Source organism: Elephas maximus, chromosome 4 (genome assembly GCF_024166365.1).
Source record: "Elephas maximus indicus isolate mEleMax1 chromosome 4, mEleMax1 primary haplotype, whole genome shotgun sequence".
NCBI lineage: Eukaryota > Metazoa > Chordata > Mammalia > Proboscidea > Elephantidae > Elephas > Elephas maximus.
The window spans coordinates 50,482,946-50,504,356 of record NC_064822.1 but is presented as its reverse complement, the minus strand read 5'-3'; the positions used below and the strand labels follow the sequence as shown (position 1 = coordinate 50,504,356).

Sequence of the window (21,411 nt, the reverse complement as noted above, 5' to 3'; positions counted from 1 at the left end):
TTATACAGTGGCTTCAACAATGAGCTCAAACATAGCAACAACTGTGAGGATGACGCAGCACTGGGCAGTGTTTCGTTCTGTTGTACATAGGGTGGCTATGAGTCGGAACCTACTAGACAGCATCTAACAATAAACAACATGGCAAGCAGCTCAACTTTTTAAGCAGCGACGAGAACAGATTAGATCCGCGTTTTCAGTTTGTTTCTCTCCCCCAAACCCCATTCCCGCACTTACAGCCTTTCTGATTAACATTTCTCTCTAAAACGTTCATTTCATTTACATATCCAAGCTTCTTTTCCCGTAAAATACCGCGGTTTGCCTGCACCTCCTTCTCCACGTGAAAGCCGCACTGGGAATGCCTCAACCATCTGACTTTTCAGGGGCGCAACCTCTACTAGAATTCTTCATAGTCTTTTCCTGCAGTGTTCTAGGCATAAGAGTTGATACCAAAACAATCGATCTGTTCAAATGGGGCGGAGCGCTTTTTCATTGACGCAATCAGTATTTGTTTAGTGCTGCCTCGCCCCGGCGACAGTCCAGAGGGAGGCGGAGCGAGTCCAAAATGGCGATTCTCAGGCTCGCGCGCTCTGTGTTGCTGAAGCTTTGAGGTGGTCGCCGGGGGTCTAGGGGACGATTTCCCCGCCACGGGTGCCCTGGAGGATGAATCGGGGGCTCTGCTAAGGTTAGGCGGTGGGGCTGGAGAGCAGTGGCAGCAAGGACTGCGGTGGAGTCAACGGAACGGGATGTGTGAGAGTTACTCCAGGTCGTTGTTGAGGGTCTCGGTGGCGCAGATCTGCCAGGCGCTGGGCTGGGACTCGGTGCAGCTCAGCGCCTGCCATCTCCTCACGGACGTGCTGCAGCGTTATCTGCAGCAGTTGGGACGGGGCTGCCATCGGTACTCTGAGCTCTGTGAGTACCGGGCTGGGTGAGGGAGGATTGCTTTTGGCAAGTCACGGGTGACACCTTTAGTCTCCCCTTCTGTATCTTAGCACCTACGAGTTTTTAGTTCCTCACTTCTTCCCCGAAATCTGGTATCTCGTTGGCCCCTGACGGTCCGTCGCTTCCATTCACCCTTGAAACTGTAGTCATCCCTTTAATGCCTCTTCCTCATCCGCTAACTTCCCGCCACCAGCCTTGGAGCCCTGTCTCCGCTCCCAACTCCATACCCTTTTATCTCTTCTCTGTTCTGAAGTGTGCATCAGTTTTTCTGATTGTCTCGTTTTTGGTGCATGTAGAACCATCCCCAGAATGTCTTAAACGCTCTTTTACCTTGGTCCTTTTCCTTCCTTCCCCACAAACTACTACAACTAGTTGTCACAGGCGCTCCGTCTACCGGCCGTTTCTTACAAGACTGGCTATTCTTCAGCTCATAACACACTCATTGACAGCTCTGCTCCGTTAGGGACACTGCCTCTTCTTTCTATACCTGTTTATTTCATAGACAGCATCCGTACTCACTGCTTCCCAAACTCGGCTTTGTCAGTTTCACTCATTAGTTTAACTGACATCTCAGTCACCCCTTGACTTCCCTCTTTATGTATTACTGGTTATGAAAGTGTGCTATAGGGATCAGAGCAGCTTATGAGGGTTCTTTAGGTAGTCTGGGCTACAGTATTTATGTTTTCTAGGTGAATGTCTGATAGTATCTATATCTGATAACTTGGAATACTTAGTACAAGTCACACATCTCATTGACGTGAAGGAGGGGGAGGGAAAGGCACTTCCACTCATTTAAATTCCAGGTCATGGTTTTTATAATGGCAAGCTGGGTAACTGAAGTCTTTTGTAGGATATTTTGCTTTGTTAAATTGTTTCCTGAACTCAAGTTATCTGCTCTCATAATTCTGTGCATATTTATGTTATTTGTCACCTTGTTTTGTCATTATCTGTGTATGTCTCTCACCCTTCCTCTCCCTAGCAGACTGTGGATCTCTGTTTATTATATTTGTATTCTATAACCTCGTATGGTGCCATAACATAATAGGCATCCAGCAAATAGTTGTTGAATAAACGAATTAACCAATAACCCACTACCATAATACCTATTGATTTGCTTTTCGAGATCCAGAAATGTGTATTTTTTTGAATCCTTGATTTCAGTGATACTTTGAAGTTCCAAGCTTGGACTAAAAGTAACTCTCATTCATTGTTACCTTGCAAGCGCACTAGCAGCATGGTACCCTCTTGGCTTTTGCTTCCCTCTCTCTCTTCCCAGTCCTTCAGTATATTGTTAGGGGTTATGCATACTCCAAATTAGATTTTTGCTACCAGGTTCCCTAAAAAGGACAGGTTCTGTATCATTAAAAAATAAATAAATAAAATAAAAATATCCCCCGAATACATAGTTAACTTTCCTGCCTTATACACAAACCAGAATATGTGCTGTCACTCACCTGTATTCCTAAGTCATCATTGCTATGCATTATTATGAACCTCTTCCCTAATTACTCAATTTCTATAGTCACTTTCTTGATTTTAGCAAGGATGCAATTACCAGGTTCATTATTCCCCATCGTGGTTTGGTGACTTTTTAAAATGCTAATTCCTGTTTTACTTAATTACAGACTTTTTTTTAATTCCTTTTTTATACTATCAAAATTTTAAAATCAAATTATGTAAACTCAACTTACTGTTATGCAATCTTGTCTTCCACTCCTTTAAAGCCTTTCTGTTTTTTCAACAAATAATTTTTGGGCACCAAGTTAATGATTTCTCAAAGCATTCAGGGACATGCCCTTAGATTGGTTGCAAATCAGACCGTTGTGATCCACAGGGTTTTCATTAGCTGATTTTTGGAAGTAGATCACCAAGTCTTTCTTCCTAGTCTGTCTTGGTCTGGAAGCTCCGCTGAAACCTGTTCAGTATCATTAGCAGTATGCCAGCCTCCGCTGACAAACAGGTGGCGGCTGCACATGAGGTGCATTGGCCAGAAATCCAACCCGTCTGTCCTGCATGGAAGGCAAGAATCTACCACTGAACCACCGCTTACCCATAAAACATGGGGTAGATAATAGGAAAACATTGCATACTCTTAAGTAGAAAAATAGTATGATGAAAGTGATGTTTTAAGAAAATTATACTGGCAATGAAATATAAGAGTTTCAAGTTAAGAGAACTTGAAACTATACTGAGGTAGTAGAAATAGAGAGAATGAAAAATGATCTGAAACCCATGGCAAAAAGGGGAGAAAATACCAGAAGCTTTTGGATTGAGACTGCAAAAGTTAAGGAGGAATTAAAGATGATCATATTTTTTAAACTGAGAATAAGTGCCTGCGGGAGATAGGGGAAATCCTGGTGGCATAGTGGTTAAGTGCTACAGCTGCTAACCAAAAGGTCGGCAGTTCGAATCTGCCAGGCGCTCCTTGAAAACTCTATGGGGCAGTTCTACTCTGTCCTATAGGGTCACTATGATTCGGAATCGACTTGACGGCAGTGAGAGGTGAGCAAGAGATAGGTGAATTGAAATGGATATTGTGTTAGTAAGAGGAAGAATGAGTATTAATTTTACTTTTTACTTTCTAATACGTTATAGAAGTAACCCATGCTCACAGAAAAATTTAAAGACTGTGAAAGTGTTTATAGTTAGAAGTAAAAGTCTCCTGCCTCAACCATTCTTTCTCCTTTCCTTCCAGAACTTTTCTATGTGCATGCAGACCCATGCATGTGTCTAATTTTTGAAATTTTTTTTCATTTTACAGTGTGATTTAATTTTAGATATACTGAATTTGACATTGTCACTGGAGATTTCAGTACAAAAAAAATCCTTTAGACTGTTGGAAATTGGGAACTGGAGTTTAAATAAGATGGTTTAACTAAAAGACGTAAAGACCAGCTAAGGGTAGGGATAGGAAAAACTCCCTTTCACAAAGAAAATCTCAGTATATCTACCTTTTTGTCTGGGTATTAACACCATACCACTCTCTATCCATTTTATTTGGTGTCTTCTAATTACATTTTAAAATTTATCTATCAATTACCTTTATGATCTAAGTCTTTCCTTGTAGATGTTCTTGGATTTTATAAATTGATTCAGTGATATAATTCATTTAACAAATATTTATTGCGTGACAACTAGATGCCAGCCACTGTTTTAGGTTCCAGAGATATATCTGTGAATAAACAGAGAAAATGTAATGGACATTTGCACGGTCAACAGATCATTGTAGATACTTGATAGTAAGAATAGTCACAGTAATATTTATTGAGGATTCACTGTGACAGCCACTGTTCCAGATGCTTTTGACTGTCAATAAACTACCTTTGACATTTGTCCTAAACTTTTTTAGCTGACTTTTAGTGTGAATCGTCTGTGTTGTTCTGGTTGGTTGTCAAATCATATTTAAAATTGACTTTAAGAATCAGCTTTCCAACTTATTTAAATAATATGGTGTTCTGTTTAAAATATATTAAGGTTCTTTCCAATAACTAAGTCTTAAAGGCATAGTATATCTGATTCTGAGCTGCATATTTACTTAATATTTCTTTCTTAATATTTTTTAAAATACTCATTGAGTCTTCCTTGAAATGATTTTATTTCCTTTTGACGTTGTTTCAGACGGCCGAACTGACCCAATTTTGGATGATGTTGGTGAAGCTTTCCAGCTTATGGGGGTTAATCTTCATGAACTAGAAGACTATATTCATAATATTGAACCTGTCACTTTCCCACATCAAATTCCTTCATTTCCTGTTAGCAAGAACAATGTACTTCAGTTTCCTCCACCTGGAAGTAAAGATGCAGAAGAAAGGAAAGAATACATTCCTGATTACATGCCACCCATTGTGTCTTCTCAAGAAGGTTTGTGATTTATTTGTTTCTTACTCATGTATTTGTGACTATATTAATGAATTTTTAATCTTCTGTGCTTTCTGATAAAATGCTGGGCCAACATAGAAATCCTAGAAATGCAATCAAAATATTTTAGTGTTATTTGCAAATCATTCTAACCCCTAAGCCAACAAATGTGCAACTGGCATCACCAGGCAGAATCATGGCTTATAATCAAGGTTATGTCTAATGAGGCATTTGTTGACTTTGTAAAATTTAAGTAGGGGAGAACAGGATGTGACCACAGAGAGAAGCCTTTCAATAGACATACTATATGAGAAGGAGATGTTAAATTAGAAAACCTTTGAAATGTGAAGAAAAATTTAGTCCTTTCTTTCCCCCTCACTATTAATATAAGTTGGGCACTATTGCTATATACTGGGAACAGTGAGTTGTTGTCAACGTTGACTGAAATGCAGGTTCAGCTCCATTTTTTATGATGAGTAGAAATATTTATTGTTTGGTCATAAAGAATTTTTTTATTATAAATCAATAACTAATCAGGCACAGTGTGTGCAGTCCCATTGCAGAGTTTCTTTTCTCCTTGCATGATTTTGCATGTTGATCATTTAGGTTCACCAAGATACCAAACAGATACATAAGTAATTTGTAATCTCTAATGCAGGTACAAATATATTTTCTTGTAAAAAAAAAAACAAAAAAGTTACAACTCTTTTCTTATAACCTCCTGTTTCACTTTAATAGCATTTTGAAATGTTACCTATTAGTTGCATTAGTTTAGAATTAGAGTTGACTGTTTACAATCTCTGTATCAGTGTTGCCTCATCTGAAAAACTGGGAAACATTGAACCTACGTTGAAGGGATTTATTGTACATTGGCAGACCATCATCAAACACTCTGTATCTTAGGTGCAGTGGGCTCTACTGAGTAGTACTAGTGCTGTTAAGTACTGTAAATGTGCGGAAAATCGATCACTGCATCTGCGCTTAGTAATAGCCATGATAGATGTGGAAAGGGATTGTTTTAACCTTTTGGGGAGTTTAATTCTCTGGTTTGAGCCCCTTGGGAAGTAGATTCAGTTGACAGCTTAGCACTTCACCACTTTGAGTTCTTGAAGATTTAATACTGACTGAAAAAACCTGAAAGCAACAATCTGTAGCTCCAGGGCTTTAGGACAGTGCTTTGTACAAAGCATGCCTTCAGTAAATATTCTTGAACTTAGTTAAGTAATACACTATTTGTAGGGTCTTGACTGCAGAAGTTCCTTATTTCTCCTCCTTTTTAGGTCTTCTAAATTATTAACAGCCAGGACTTGGAAACCTACAGATGTACTTCAGTCATTCCCAACTTCCTTTAGCAACTGCTTGAAGTTCTGTATTACCCCCCTATTGAATTTATTTGTATTTGTAGCTTGTATTACCTGAGCAAACCTTACTGTTTATAACCCCTTGTATAAAGTAGTTCTCTTTAAATACATTTCTTCATTTCAGTGTGTTTTTAATCTTCCCCCAAACCAAACCAAACCCATTGCCATTGAGTCGATTCTGACTCATAGCAACCCTGTAGGACAGAGTAGAACTGCCGCATAGGGTTTCCAAGGGTGTAATCTTTATGGAAGCAGACCGCCACATTTTTTTTGTCCTGCGGAGTAGCTGGTGGGTTCAAACTGCCAGCCTTTCTGTTAGTAGCCAAGCGCTTGACCATTATGCCCCAAGGGCCCCTGTTTTTGTTTTTGATCGTAGAAACCTATATTTGTTACAACTTCTTTAAACGTAATGGCTATATGATTATTTTCTTTAAAAATATAACAAATATATTTAAATACCAATGTTCTCAAAGAAGGATTTCTTGGACACAGGCTTGATAGTACCTGGATTGAAAATAACTGTTTTCTTTTACAGAGAGGAAATGGATTTTATTCAAGTAATCCTAGAAATTTCCTTTTTTGCTACTGTCATTAAATATGATTTATTAAGCATCCTAGACATCTTCATAATAGTGCTACATTATTAATCCATGATATGTCTCTGTGTACTTTGAGAATTAATCTTTGTATGGCCCTGAAAGTTTTAGCTGAAAGCCATCTGGAATTACACAAAATTTGTAATTGTGCTTAGAAAGCATGAATGGTAATCAAATGCTGTAAGAAAACTTGAGGCTTTTTGTAGGAGATAGGTAAAAAACACTAGTAACTAAGTAGCCGGGACATCAGTAATTCTTAGAATTGACTTTTATATTGATGATTTTAGCTAAAGCTTAATAGGTAAGAGTTATGTGCATTATTAAATGGCATGTGATGGAGCCAAAACTACTATCTTAACCACTTTTAGAATTTTAGTCTATATTCTCTGCCTGTTGAGCTTTCTGTTTTGTGATTTGCCTGTCTTTCTGTCTCCTTTTGTGCCTTCTATTAAATAGCTGAATGGTTTAATTTTTTGTTTTTTAATTGGACTGAGATGAACAAAATTGATTGAATCTTAGTACTTGGCTCATGCATACTTTCATCGTTGGCCTGTGCATGGCCTGTACTTATTTATTTGGACAGTTATTTAATTAGTTATTTTTAGTAATGGAATAAGCCCTTAACAAACACACTACCTAAAACCAAAGCTAGTACTTTGGTAATAATCTACATTTAACCATTTTGTCCCTCTTGTTTATTTTTATGGAATGCAAATAGTACACAGTAAACTCCTCTAAAGTGTTGTGGTTATCCTATATAAACACTGCCAAGGAAGTGTAACTAAGATATCAGATTTATATTGGGTAGTAAAGAAAAGTGAAAAACAAATTTGTTGATTTTTAGATACTGATTTCTATCTGAAATTATTGCAGTACGTTTTTGGATTTCTCTTCTGGATTATTTGAAGCAAAGGAAGAATCTTACTTCAGCTGAAGTTTTATGTAATATAGGTTGTAAAGATTTTAAGAGCAAAATAATATAAAGCCTTGAGAATGCTGCTTTTCTTTTTTTCAGCTAATGCTTATGGATTCTCTAAGGAGCAGAAATATTGCTGATTCATAAGATATGCCTGTGGCTCATAAGGCTCATAAGGAATGCAGTAGGTGATAGCAAGTACGATCTGATGGTTATCAAAACCCTTTTCCCTTGTTCATGGGAAGCGGATATAAAATGCAGTCTTACAGTTACCGTTTTTCTGGTATAGCCATGCAAGTCAACTTAGCAAGTTACTTACAATTTTAAATATTTTTTTCATGTGTACAGTGTATTAGAAAGTTCCTAGTATTCTGGTTAGTGGCACAAAGTATAGTACAGAGGTTAACAGTTTTAACAATAACAACTGGTTACCAACTTCTTTATTTCCTTTTATTTCTTTAAGAGCCACAGATAGAGTCAGACTTTGGTCATAAAATATTATTAGCGAAGTACCGATATGGGGCTACCCTGTATCGGGCATTCTACTCGGTTCATGTCAAAAGAGCATTTGAATACCTCTTCTATGCCTGTTATATCTGATTATATGTATAGAAATGAGAACTCTCTGAAAATATTTTATAAATGCACATTTTTGCTTGAACTATTACAATTTTGATGGCTGGTACCAAGTGTGTTTTATCCAAGAACATTCTCTCCCCAGCTTGCCATACATATTTTAAGATTCACACCAATACCATATTTTTTGCTCCCTCCCCCACCCAGAGGAATATCTGAAAATAGTATGCTATGCCTAAGTCATGGCTTGGTTTTCAGAGTAGGGTCGCTAGATCACTAACTAGGCTTTGAAGTTCTTCTGGATGGTCTGTTGGTTGGTCTAAAATGCTTGCCCGCGGAAGAAAGGAGAGAAATAGAAACCATTTACTCTTTTTTTCTTACGGCAGTAAATTTACTAACATCAGCCTAACAAACTTGGTAAACATACTGTGATGCTGCTACTTTTGAGATGTCTGTGTTTTTTGTTCTTGTTTTTATTTTAAATAGACTTTTTCAGAACACTGTTAGACTTACTTAAAAATTGAGAAGATAGTACAGAAAGTTCTCTTACACCTTGCACCCAGTTTCCTTATTATTAACGTCTTACATTAGTATGATGTATTTGTTACAGTTCATGAACCAGTATTGATACCTTCTCATTAACTAAGTAAGTCTTTGCTTTATTCAGTTTCCTTAGTTTTTATCTAATGTCCTTTATCTGTTCCTGGCTCCCATCCAGGATACCACATTATATTTAATTGTCATGTCTCCTTAAGCTCCTCTTGGCTGTGACAGTCTCTCAGACTTTCCTTGTTTTTGACTACCTTTACACTTTTGAGGATTATTGGCCTGATGTATTGTAGAATACCCTTCCATTGGCATTTGTCTGATGTTTCTCAAACATGATTCAACTGGGGTTATGGGTTTTTTAGGAGGAAAACTGCAGAGGCGAAGTGCATTTTCATCACATCATATCTAGGATACATACTATGTACCTGATTGATCAACAAGGTTGACGTTGACCTTGATCACCTGGCTGAGGTGTCAGATTCCTCCACAGTAAAGTTAATAATTTTCCTACCTTTCCATTCTGTACTCTTTGGAAGGAAATCATTCTGTGCAGCCCACACTTAAGGAATGGGTTGTTATGCTCCCCCTCTTTGAGGGTGGAGTATCTACATAAAGTATTTGGAATTCTTCTTCATGGGAGATTTGTATATTCTTTCCTAGAGGTTTCTATTTTTATTATGAAGCCCTTTTAAAAAGTAAAAATTCACAATTTGAAAAAAATCAACAAAATCGAGCATTGTTGAAAAAAATTAAATGTATTTTAATTACTATTTTTATTTAAATATATTTCAATTAAGTATATTAAGCATAAAATAAAAACTCCCCCCTCACTTTCCTCATACTCATATTTCCCAAGGATAACCTTATTTAACAGGTGTGAATCCTTTTAAATTTTTTTATGTGAAATTTTTTTTTTAGATAAATATTTTATTGTGCATTAGGTGAAAGCTTATGAAGCAAATCAGTTTCCCATTTAATAGTTTGTACAGACAGTGTTCCATGACGTTGGTCATGACAGTGTGTCAGCACTCTCCCTATTTCTGTCCTAGCTTCCTTGTTTCCTTTGTCTTGATCTTCTACCACTTCTTGCCTTTTCGTTTTTGTTTTTGGGCAGATGTTGCCCTTTTGATCTCATATAACTGATTGTTCTAAGGAACATGTTCCTTTCAGGTGTTATTGTTTATTTTATGGGCCTATGATTTGGCCAAAAGGTGGTCTCTGCGAATAGCTTCAGTTCCAGTTCAGAAGGGTGTCTTAGGGCCATAGTTTCAGGGATTCCAGCAGTCCGTGTCAGACCAGTAAGTCTGGTCTTCTTTGTGAATTTGATCTTTTGTTCTACAGTTTTAATGTGAAATGTTTTGATTCCTTAGACTGAAGAATCTGTGTCCAGTACCTCTCAAACAACTAAAATCTGTCTTCTACTCCTATCATTCTCTTGAAACAGCTTTCACTGAGATCACCAGTTACTACCCAATTCCTGAGCTCATGGAAATTTTTAACCTTACTGAGCTTCTTTTTGGTGGTGGGGAGGGGGGGCGGGCGGATAGCTTAATTATATGGTAAAATACTTCTGTAACCACCTCCTACATTAAGTAATAGAACTTTATCAAGTAACCCAGAAGGCCTCCATGTACCAAATCTCAGACACAGCCCTCTAATAATAACTACTGTCTTGACTTTATAGTAATCACTTCTTTGCTTTTCTTTATACTTTTATCACCCAAATGTATATCCTTAGATACTTTAATCACCGTTCCCCCCCCCCTTTTTTTTTTTACTTTACATGTCTTTTAAGTCTCTTTTAATCTACAGGTTACTCTGTGCCCCCTTCCCCCCAACTCAATCCTTTTCATTTTCTTACAATTTATTTGTTGACTTATAGGATTTTTAATAGTTTGGATTTTGCTGATTGTGTACTTACAGTTCAGCATGTTGCCTTTTCCTCTGTATTTCCTGTAAATTGGCAGCTGGAATCTGAGGCTTCATCAAACTCAGGTCAGATACCTTTGGCAAGACTATAGGCAGTGTTGTGTTCCTTCATTAAAAAAAAAAAAAAGAGGCCAATAATGCCTGGTTTTCACTTTTTTAAAAAATATTAGCAGTGTTGTTGTTCAGTGCCTAGACCCATTAATTCATTAGGGGGTTGCAAAGTAGTGATAGCTTATCTTCTTTGTTTTGTTTGTTTGTTTTTTATTCTTTGGAATAATTTTATAAAGAAATCTTTTCCCTTATCTACTCTTTGGTTACTTAGTGGTATAGTTCATATAGGGAAAGCAGGATAAATGCTTGATTCTTTCATTTTATATACCCAGTTTTCAAGGTAATGAGTTGATTAGAAGGTGAATAATTAGCTTTTAAAAAATATATCGTTATGAACTCATAGATTTAAACATATTTGATAAGTTTCAGTCATTGCAATTGTTACTCTTATTTCAGCTTCAGATTGTCCCATATTTGGCCAATGGAAACTTCTTTTATCTGATTCTGAGCCCTTTTGATGTGGCATTGGTAGTATTTGATAGCTTCCATGCTATCTGATGTATCAATATGTTCCAGGACCATCTCATACATTCTTGCCACACACTTGGAATCAGTCATTTTTTTCAAGAAGTCCTGGTTTCTTGAGAAACAGCATTGCAAGTCTGCAATCTGGCTGGTAGAGATACTTATTACAACTCAGTTGGTCATTTTTTCTAGGCAGTAAGTAAATAAATATTTATATTCATGTGTATATACATAGATGCATGTGGAGAAAGAGAGAAACCCTCATGAGTTCATACGGATATTTCCAATTTAAATTCAGGGCTATGGGGTTTTTTCTTTTTATATTAGTAAAGTACTGTCACCTATATCAAGAATTCTGGTTCTCAGGGACAAGGAAAATGATAGAAATATTCTATAGTTACTTATTTGGTTTAGCCCAGATTATACATACAGTACAAGTGTTACTGAAACACGTAAAAATACATTGTTGTTTGCTAATCGTATCACTCACCCCAGTTTTCTATGATTGTACTATATGTACCCATAACCCATTGCCGTCAGTCAATTCCAACTCATAGCAACCCTAAAGGACAGAGTAGAACTGTCCCGTCAAGTTTCCAAGGAGCTCCTGGTGGATTCAAACTGCTGATCTTTTGGTTAGCAGCCACAGCAATTAACCACTACGCCACCGGGGTTTTCCACTATGCCACCGGGGTTTTCCACTATATGTACACTCTCAGATTATATAGCTACTTTCTTGAGTTCTGTCACTTCATTTCTGAGGGTTTCTAGTTTTTATTTATGTGGTTCTTTCCTGCCTTTTGGATTATTTTGAAGTAGAATGTTTCACTTTTCATCTGTTTTTTGAGTACTGTGTGTTTTTCTCGTAAACTTTCATTGTCTTTAGGGTATAGAAATTTGTATGTGAATACAGTTTTTCTGAACATTTAGAAGGAGGTTCAGGGTAGTTTTTCTAACTTAACAGTGCTCCCTCTTCTGGTTTTGTGTAGTGCTTAAAAATATGGTAGCTTGCTTTCTTAGATTTCCTGTCTCTCTTTTCTTCCACCACTTATATCTGGATCTTTTCTTTCCTTAATGTCAGTTCCCCTTTTGCTGCTCAATTTTTTCTCCAATCCCAGCAGTTTCTTTGCAGTGGGGCTCTGTTCTGGAAGGGAGTAGTGAAGGGGCAGATTTGAAAGCTCATGAGGCTGACTTTTCCAGCCCCTTCGCATCTCACCACAGCCCCCGTTTATTCACACATTTGTGAAGTGGGTAAAACCCTTTCCAGCTTTCGCCCCCATTCTCAAATTGGCCTGCTAGACTTTCCAGTGACTGACTACCTGTTGGCTATTTTGGTGTTCTCTTCCCTCAGGTCAGTCTCCACACTGCTTTTCACTATTTTCCCCTGCCTCAGATGGATAACACTCGGACCTTGTGGGTCTCAGTGGTTTGTTCCCGCCTGTTTGTGTTTTGGGGTCAACCCTGGTGGTGTAGTAGTTAAGAGCTGCAGCTGCTAACCAAAAGATCAGCAGTTTGAATTCATCAGGCGCTCCTTGGAAACTGTATGGGGCAGTTTTACTCTGTCTTATAGGGTGGCTATGAGTCGACATCAACTTGACGGCAATGGATTTGGGGTATACTTTGTCACTTAGTTATGTTGTTTGGTGTATTTTAATGTGGCAATTTGGGACGATCCAAAAACTGCATTGCCGTAGCTGTCATTTTCTTCCCAGGATTCCCCTATTGAACCATTTAGCTGCATTTATCACTGTTGAATACTCCTTGAAACTACTCTGACCTCTTTTCTTTAAGCAATGTTATACTCTCTTAACTCTTTTATATGATCGATTCATTCTTTGTACCTTTCCATGGACTCATCTTCCTTGACTCCTCTACCTTTAAAATGTAATAGGTCCCTAAAATTTTACCCTTGACTTACTGCTTGTCTCACGTTACACATTTTCAATGTGTGATCTCAGCCACGCTCTTGGTTTCAACCACCATCTGTATGCTGATGACTCTCCAAACTGTATCTCCATATCAGACCCTTCAGACTTATATATGCAATTGCCAGTCGGCCATTTCCAGATTTTCCACAGACATCTCAAACTCGCTATGTCAAAGACTACATTATCTTTCCCTTAATACACCTGTATTACCTTTCTCAGTTGTTGCCACCCAGTCACTTGAGCTAGAAATCTTAAGAGTTGTCTTTGTCCTTTTTCCTCCTCCTTCTCCTTCCCCATAATCAATTGTGCTATCACTCCATTTGTTTAGGCCTTTCTCTCTTCACTGAACTGTCCTCATCTTCCACAAGAAACTATTTAACAAAAATTTAATGTGTTCCATAGTATATTTGCTTTCCCACTGCTTACAGTTAAAGTGAGCAACTTTGTTTTTTTTTTTTTTAAGGAAAAGCAAAAGTGTCTGTGGAGAGAGGTTTTCTTTTTTTCATTCATAATGAAAATACCTTTAACCATTCTAGCAAAAAGGTGTTCATTCTCGCAACTTAAATTAATTACCAGTTGAATAGAAGAATGTTAACGAGAAAATTTACACTGCTTTTCAATCACTAAAATACTAATATCTGTATTTATTTGCAAGTAGAAATATATAAGCAGCCTTCAGATAATTTATCCTTGATATGACGTGATGTGAATACCCGTAAAGGTAGGTGCTATTATCATTCCCACTTTATATAAGGATAAATTGATGTTCAAAAAAAATGAGAGAATTAACTCATTTAGTGTTACATTGTGAATTGGGAGTAGAGCTGGGTTAGAATTTAGTTCATTCCAGCCTGACCCAAGTCATGGCCTTTTCAATCACCTCATATGCACGTGAAAGCTGGTCAATAAGAAAGGAAGATTGAAGGAATATTGATGCATTTAAATTGTGAAATGCATGAAAAATATTGCCCGTACCGTGGACTGCCAGAAAAACAAATCCGTTTTGGAGGAAATACAGCCAGAATGTTACTTAGAAGTGAGCCTGGCGAGATTTCATCTTGCTTGCTTTAGAGACATCAGGAAAGACTAATCACTAGAAAAGGCCATGATATTTGGTAAAGTGGAGGATCAGCAAAAACGAGGGAAACCCTCCATGAGATGGATTGACACAGTGGCTGCAACAACGGGTTCAAACATGCTAAAGATTGTGAGGATGGTGTAGGACCAGACAGTGTTTCAGTCTGTTATACATAAGGTTGCCGTGAGTCAGAGCTGACTCAATAGCAACAACACCACTATGGGAGTCCCTGGCATAAACAATTAATGTCCTTGGCTGCTAACCAAAAGGTTTGAGGTTTGAGTCTTTAGCGGCCCCCCCAGAAGAAAGATCTGGCCGTCTACTTCCAAAAAATCAGCCATTGAAAGCCCTATGGAACACAGTTTTACTCTGACACACATGGGCTTGCCATGAGTCAGAATCAACTTGATGGCAACTGTTTTTTTGTTTTGTTTTGTTTTACTATGTGTCAGGTCCTGCACAAGGAACTGATGGAGATAGATGAATAAGATGTAATTACCTCCACACTTTTGGCCTTTCTTTCTGTAATGTTGGAAATTGGCTTGGGCTGGACATTTCTAAACATAATAGCATCGTTACCAAGACAGTTTTCTCTCTCTCACTCTCTCTCTTTTTTTCTGGAGCTGTAATTTTATTCTTTTAAAAAATTTTTTTTGTTGAGCATATACACAGCAAAACATAACACCGATTCAACAGTTTCAGTGACATTGATTACATTCTCTGAGATATGCAACCATTCTCACCCTCCTTCTCTGAGTTGTTCCGCCCTCATTAACATAAACCAACTGCCCCCTAAGATTCCTACCAAATCTTTTGAGTTGCTGTTGTCAATTTGATCCTATACCAAAAAAAAAAAAAAAACCCACTGTTTTTTTTTTTTTTTTTTTACAGATAGTTCTTAAAAAAGCATAATGCTCAATGAGCCAGTTTTCTTAATGGGCAGGCTGTCAAAATATCTCCTGGTAATGGGGGGAACCTGGCCCTTTCCTGGGGCACCCCCCTCTACTAGGGTGCAAGGGGAACATCCTAGGCTTACACCTGTGCCCTCCTCCCTCACCCTGCCTGCTGCTGGTGGAAGTGGTGTCTTTGTTTCTGGACACTTCCACTTCTTTTCACATTGAAATCAAGTTAATAATAAAGTTTTTCACTGTAAAAAAAAAAGAAATCTCCTGGTCACTTGTAGTCTCACCTTTGCTGGCCTCACCCAGGCCTAGTCTCTCTCTATTTGAGTATGGTACTGCCCCTCCCTTGGCCCTTTCAGACACCTTCAGCTCCATTACCTTGTAGGGCTGGAGTGCAAAAGTCTGAGGAAGTTGTTCTGCGTATCCAGGGTAGTTGCTTAGAGGCATTATTTTATTGGTTTGTTTTTCTTAATCCTATAGAATCTGAACCAAAAGTTTGCATTTGAAACTATTTCGAGGGTTGGTATGTCATAACTTGCTTATGATGTTCACTACAAATTTCTTAGCATAACCTATAGGACTTTCCATCATCTGACTTCGGCCTACTTTACCTATTAATTTCTTGCCACTCATTGCTTCATGCTTCATGCTACTCCAGAATCTTTAAATTGCTTGTATTTCCCAGAAGGAACTACATGCCTCTGTGTCTTTATTCGCTCTGATTTGGAATTCTCCTCCTTCTGCCATGCCTACCTCTAGCTCCCTTGAACTCCCATATGATACTAATCTCTACCATTGCACTTAATATATTTTGTTATAATTACTGGTTTTATCTCCAGAATTTACACTGGTCTTGCTTCCTCTTTAAATCCTATATTCATTCTCCGTTCTACCTTTTTTGCATAAAACTTTTAGTCCTGCCATTCTACCTGAGAGTTAAATTCCAGACATGGAGAAAGTTGCTAACTGCTACCCCTAGGGAAATTTGTTTAAAAAATAACCTTTCCAAAGTAATGTAAGTGTTAAGTAACAGAGATGGCAATTGAATTCCAGGTTTCTTAGTCTTAGCCCTCAATTTTTTCATTCATTCATTACCCTGGCATTATTCTCAGAGCACAGGTATAAAAACCTTGACAGGTATAAAAAGTTGACTCTTCAACTTTTGTGTTTTTTCCCACTTTCCCAACTGACTTGAATGCAGCATTTTTTTTTTTTTAATCATGTTTTGATAACATTTTATTTGATTCTTTTGCTCAGGTTACTTTTTCTACTAATTATCCTTAGAAGTGGTTTTCTACCTACAGCATAAGCTTTAAGTTAGGTATCTTAAAAATAGGAATCTCTCTTTGCATTCAAACCAGCAAAATTAACTTTTAAGTGGAGGTGCATATGTTTCAGAATAGCGAGTGAAAGTAACAGTTTACACATGCCTGGTTACATTTTAAAGTAAACTTTGCCAAAATTCTCTTCATTACTAGTAAATTTTTCCCTTCAATATGTCTGAATGAAAAAAACAAGATTATATTTCTAATGTTATAATGATATAGTTTCTGTGTTTCTAAATCAACAAATTAACCATATCATATATTAAAAAAGGAAATATTTTCATATTTTCCTTACTCCAACCACCAAATTTATCTACTTCTTCCTTCCATGCATCCAGAACAGGGAGGAAAAAAAAATGTCCTTTAATTTTTTTTTCTAAATTTTAAACTTTTCAGAAATTTAACATCTTTGTTATCCTCAGTTAGTTTTCTTGGGAAATGTCCTATCCATGTGCATGTGTCTGTGTGTGTGAGAGAGAGAGAAAGAAAGGGAGGGAGGGAAGGAAGGGAGCTGGGATAGAGAGGGAGGGCAAAGAAGGAGTGGTGTTAAGGAGGACTGGGGCATTAAATGCTACTTAGCTGGCTTGATACAAATCCCCAGAGTTAGTACCTTTGTCAAAAGTTAGGATTTACTGTCTTTCTTGAATTTTAATTTTATCTGTAATAGTATAGTAATTGTGATATACTTAACCAATTATGTGATATAGTTACATAGTGCTTTCCTATTTTAGATAATAGCAATTTATTTGCTTTCTTTAGGTGGTTGCACACTGTTCCTGTGTTGTGGGTGCTTAGGTGAAATTAAAAGCACTTTTTAAATTTTATTCATTCATCAAATAACTGTGGAATAGAGAATACTGTATGCCAGATGTGCTGCTTATTTCTATAGATAACATGGGTGAACAAAAAAACAAAGAGCCATTTTGCCTTCCTAGATTTTGCAGTTTACTTGGGGAAAGGAAGATTTAGATTAGTATTTATATATTATTTTAAATTGTAATTTGGGATATTTGAGAGAAAACAGCGTTCTCTAAAACATATCAGAGTTTCTAACCTAGTATGCTATAAGGAATAAGGGAACCAATAGATATTTTTTAAGTAGCTGGGATAAGATGATTGAATTTGTAAATTTCGGTGGTAATAAGAAGGATGGACTCGAGAGAGGATATACCATTGGAAGAGAAATACAGCTTGTTGCAGTCATGCTGGTGAAAGATGATGAGGGCCTGGATTTTGACTGTGCTGAGATGTATAGAAAGGGCCAGATTTCAGAGGTATTTAATAGGATTTGGTCATGTAGAGAGAAGCCAAGATTTCAAGCCTGGGAGACTGGTCAACTGATGTAAATGTCCAAATATTCAGACCTTAAATAGACTAGCATAATCTGGAGTTAAAATTTAGAGTGGATATCATATCCCTCAGACAGTCTGCTATTTATTTATTTAAAATAGGAATTATTTAATTATTTTAAAAAGTTTTTTATTGTACTTTAGATGAATGTTTACAGAACAAACTAGTTTCTTATTAAACAGTTAGTACACATATTGTTTTATGACATTGGTTAATAACCCCAAGACATGTTAACACTCTCCCTTCTCAACTTGGGTTCCCTATTACCAGCTTTCCTGTTCCCTCATGCCTTCTAGTCCTTGTCCCTGGGCTGGTGTGCCCCTTTAGTCTCATTTTGTTTTATGGGCCTGTCCAATCTTTGGCTGAAGGGTGAACCTCAGGGGTGACTTTATTACTGAGCTGACGGGGTGTCCAGGTGCCATACTCTCAGGGTTTCTCCAGTCTCTGTCAGGCCAGCAAGTCTGGTCTTTCCTTCTGAGTTAGAATTTTATCCTACATTTTCTCCAGCTCTTTCTAGGACCCTCTATTGTGATCCTTGTCAGAGCAGTCAGTAGTAGTAGCCAGGCACCATCTAGTTTTACTGGACTCAGTCTGGTGGAGGCCGGGGTAGATGTTGTCCATTAGTCCTTCAGACTAATCTTTTCCTTGTATCTTTAGTTTTCTTCATTCTTTCTTGCTCTCGAAGGGGTGAGACTAGTGGAGTATCTTAGATAGCCACTTACAGGCTTTTAAGACTCCAGACACTGCTCACCAAAGTGGAATGTAGAACTTTCTTTATAAACTATGTTATGCCAGTTGAGCTAGATGTTCCCTGAGAACATGGTCCCCACAGCCCTCAGCCCAGCAATTCGGTCCCTCAGAGAGTCTGGATGTATCTGTGGAACTTCCGTAACCTTGCCTTGTACAAGTTGTGCTGGTTTCCCGAGTATTGTGTACTCTTACCCTTCACCAGAGTTACCACTTATCTATTGTCTATTAAGTGTTTTTCCATTCCCACCCCTACCCTCCCTCATAACCATCAAAGATTGTTTCTTTTGTGTGTATACCTTTTCGTGGGTTTTTGCATTAATGGTCTCATACAATATTTGTCTTTTTGTGATTGACATTTCTCTCAGCATAAAAAACCAAAACCAAACCCATTGCTGTCTAGTTGATTCCGACTCATAGCGACCCTATAATGTCCTCCAAATTCACCTGTGTTATGAGGTGCTTCACAGATTCATCGTTATCCTTTATTGTTGCATAATACTCCATCGTGTGTATGTACCACAGTTTGATTATCCATTCATCTGTTGATGGGCATCCAGGTTGTTTCCATCTTTTTGCTATTGTGGACAGTGCTGCAGTGAACATGGGTGTGAAGTGTCTATGCATGTGACAACTCTTATTTTTCTAGGATATATTCCTAGAGTGGGATTGCTGGATCATATGGTATTTCTATTTCTAGCTTTCTAAGGAACCGCCATATCCTTTCCCAAAATGGTTGTATCATTTTCCATTCCCACCAGCAGTGCATGAGTTCTGATCTCCCTGTAGTCTCTCCAACATTTGTTATTTCCTGTTTTATTGATTTGTACCAGTAATGCCTGGGTGAGATGGTGTCTCATTGTGGTTTTAATTTGCATGTCTCTAATGGCTAGTGATTGCAAGCATTCCCTCATGTGTCTGTTGGCCACGTGAGTGTCTTCTTTGGTGAACTGTCTGTTCATTTCCTTTGCCCATTTTTTAATTGGAATATTTGTCTTTTTGTTGTAAAATTGTTGGATTTTCTTAGAGATTACACCTTTGTCTGATTTATAATAGTCAAATTTTTTTCCCCAGTCTGTAGGTTCTCTTTACTCTTTTGTTGAAGACTTTTGATGAGCATGAAACCCTGGTGGTGTAGTGGTTAAGTGCTATGGCTGCCAACCAAAGGGTCGGCAGTTCGAATTCTCCAGGCGCTCCTTGGAAACTCTATGGGGCAGTTCTACTCTGTCCTATAGGGTCGCTATGAGTCAGAATCGACTCAATGGCATTGGGTTTGGTTTGGGTTTTGGTTTGATGAGCATAAGCGTTTAATTTTTAGAAGATTCCAGTTATCTAGCTTATCTTCTGGAGGTTGTGGATTGTTGTTGTGGTTTGTATCTTGTTAATGACGTGTATTAGGGCCTCTAGTGTTGATCCTACTTTTTCTTCTATGAACTTCACAGTTTTTGGCTTTATATTTAGGTCTTTGATCCATTTTGAGTTAGTTTTTGAGTATGGTGTGAGGTATGGGTCCTGTTTCATTTTTTTTTGCAGATGAACATCCAGTTTTGCCAGCACCATTTGTTTAAAAGACTGTCTTTTCCCCATTTGATGGACTTTGCGCCCTTGTCGAAGATCAGGTGACCATAGGTGGATGGGTTTACACCTTTGTTCTCAATTCTGTTCCATTGGTCAATGTATCTGTTTTTGTACCAGTACCAGGCTGTTTTGACTACTGTAGTTATATAGTAGGTTCTGAGGTCAGGTAGTGCGAGTCCTCCTACTTCATTTTTCTTCAGTAGTGCTTTACTTATCCAGGGCTGCTTCTCTTTCTATATAAAGTTAATGATAGGTTTTTCCATCTCTTTAAAGAATGTTGTGGATATTTGCATCAGGATTGCATTGTATTTGTAAATCTATTTGGGTAGAATTGTCATTTTCACAATGTTGAGTCTACCTATCCATGAGCATAGTATGTTTTTCCATTTATGTAGATCTCTTGGTTTCTTGCAAGTAGTGTTTTGTAGTTTTCTTTGTTTAGGTCCTTTATGTCCCTGGTTAGATTTATTCCTAAGTATTTTATTTTTTTAGGGGCTATTATAAGTGGTATTGTTTTCCGGATTTCCTTTTCATTGTTCTCTTTATTGGTGTATAGGAATCCAACTGATTTTTGTATGTCTATCTTGTATCCTGCTTATTTTTATCTTGTATCCTGCTTATCTGCTGAATCTGTTAATTAGTTCCAGTAGTTTTCTCATGAACTTTCTTGGGTTTTTTACATATAGTATCATATCATCCACAAATAAGGGCAATTTAACTTCATTACCAATTTGGATGCCCTGTATTTTTTCTTGCCTTATGGCTCTAGCTAGAACTTCCAGCACAATGTTAAATAGGTGTCTTGTTCCTGTTCTCAAGGGGTATGTTTTCAGCATCTCTGTGTTAAGAATGATGTTGGCCATTGGTTTTGCATAGATGCCCTTTATTATGTTGAGAAATTTCCCTTGTATACCTATTTTATTGCGTTTTTCTCAGAAATGGGTGTTGGACTTTGTTGAATGCCTTTTCTGCATCAATTAAGATGATCATGTGATTCTTTTTTCTCCTTTTATTTATGTGGCAGATTATGTTGATTGATTTTCTAATGTTGAACCATCATTGCATACCTGGTATGAATCCTACTTGGTCATGGTGTGTGTATATATATAATATATATATACATATATGTATGTATATATATATATTTTTTTGATAGGCTGCTGTTGGCTAGAATTTTGCTGAGAATTTTTGCATCTATATTCA

General features: G+C 37.6%; 1 protein-coding gene across 2 annotated transcripts in view; it reads left to right on the top strand.

Annotated features, from left to right (window-relative positions):
- Nucleotides 1-551: 551 nt before the first annotated feature.
- The window catches only part of TAF3 (TATA-box binding protein associated factor 3), a 241,027-nt gene continuing 220,167 nt past the window's right edge, over nucleotides 552-21,411 (top strand). For both annotated transcript variants that reach the window (XM_049882005.1, XM_049882006.1), the window contains exons 1-2: nucleotides 552-909; nucleotides 4,558-4,800. In XM_049882005.1, the coding sequence (XP_049737962.1) occupies nucleotides 744-909; nucleotides 4,558-4,800 (409 nt within the window). In that variant the 5' untranslated portion in view covers nucleotides 552-743. The remainder of the gene's footprint in view (nucleotides 910-4,557; nucleotides 4,801-21,411) is intronic.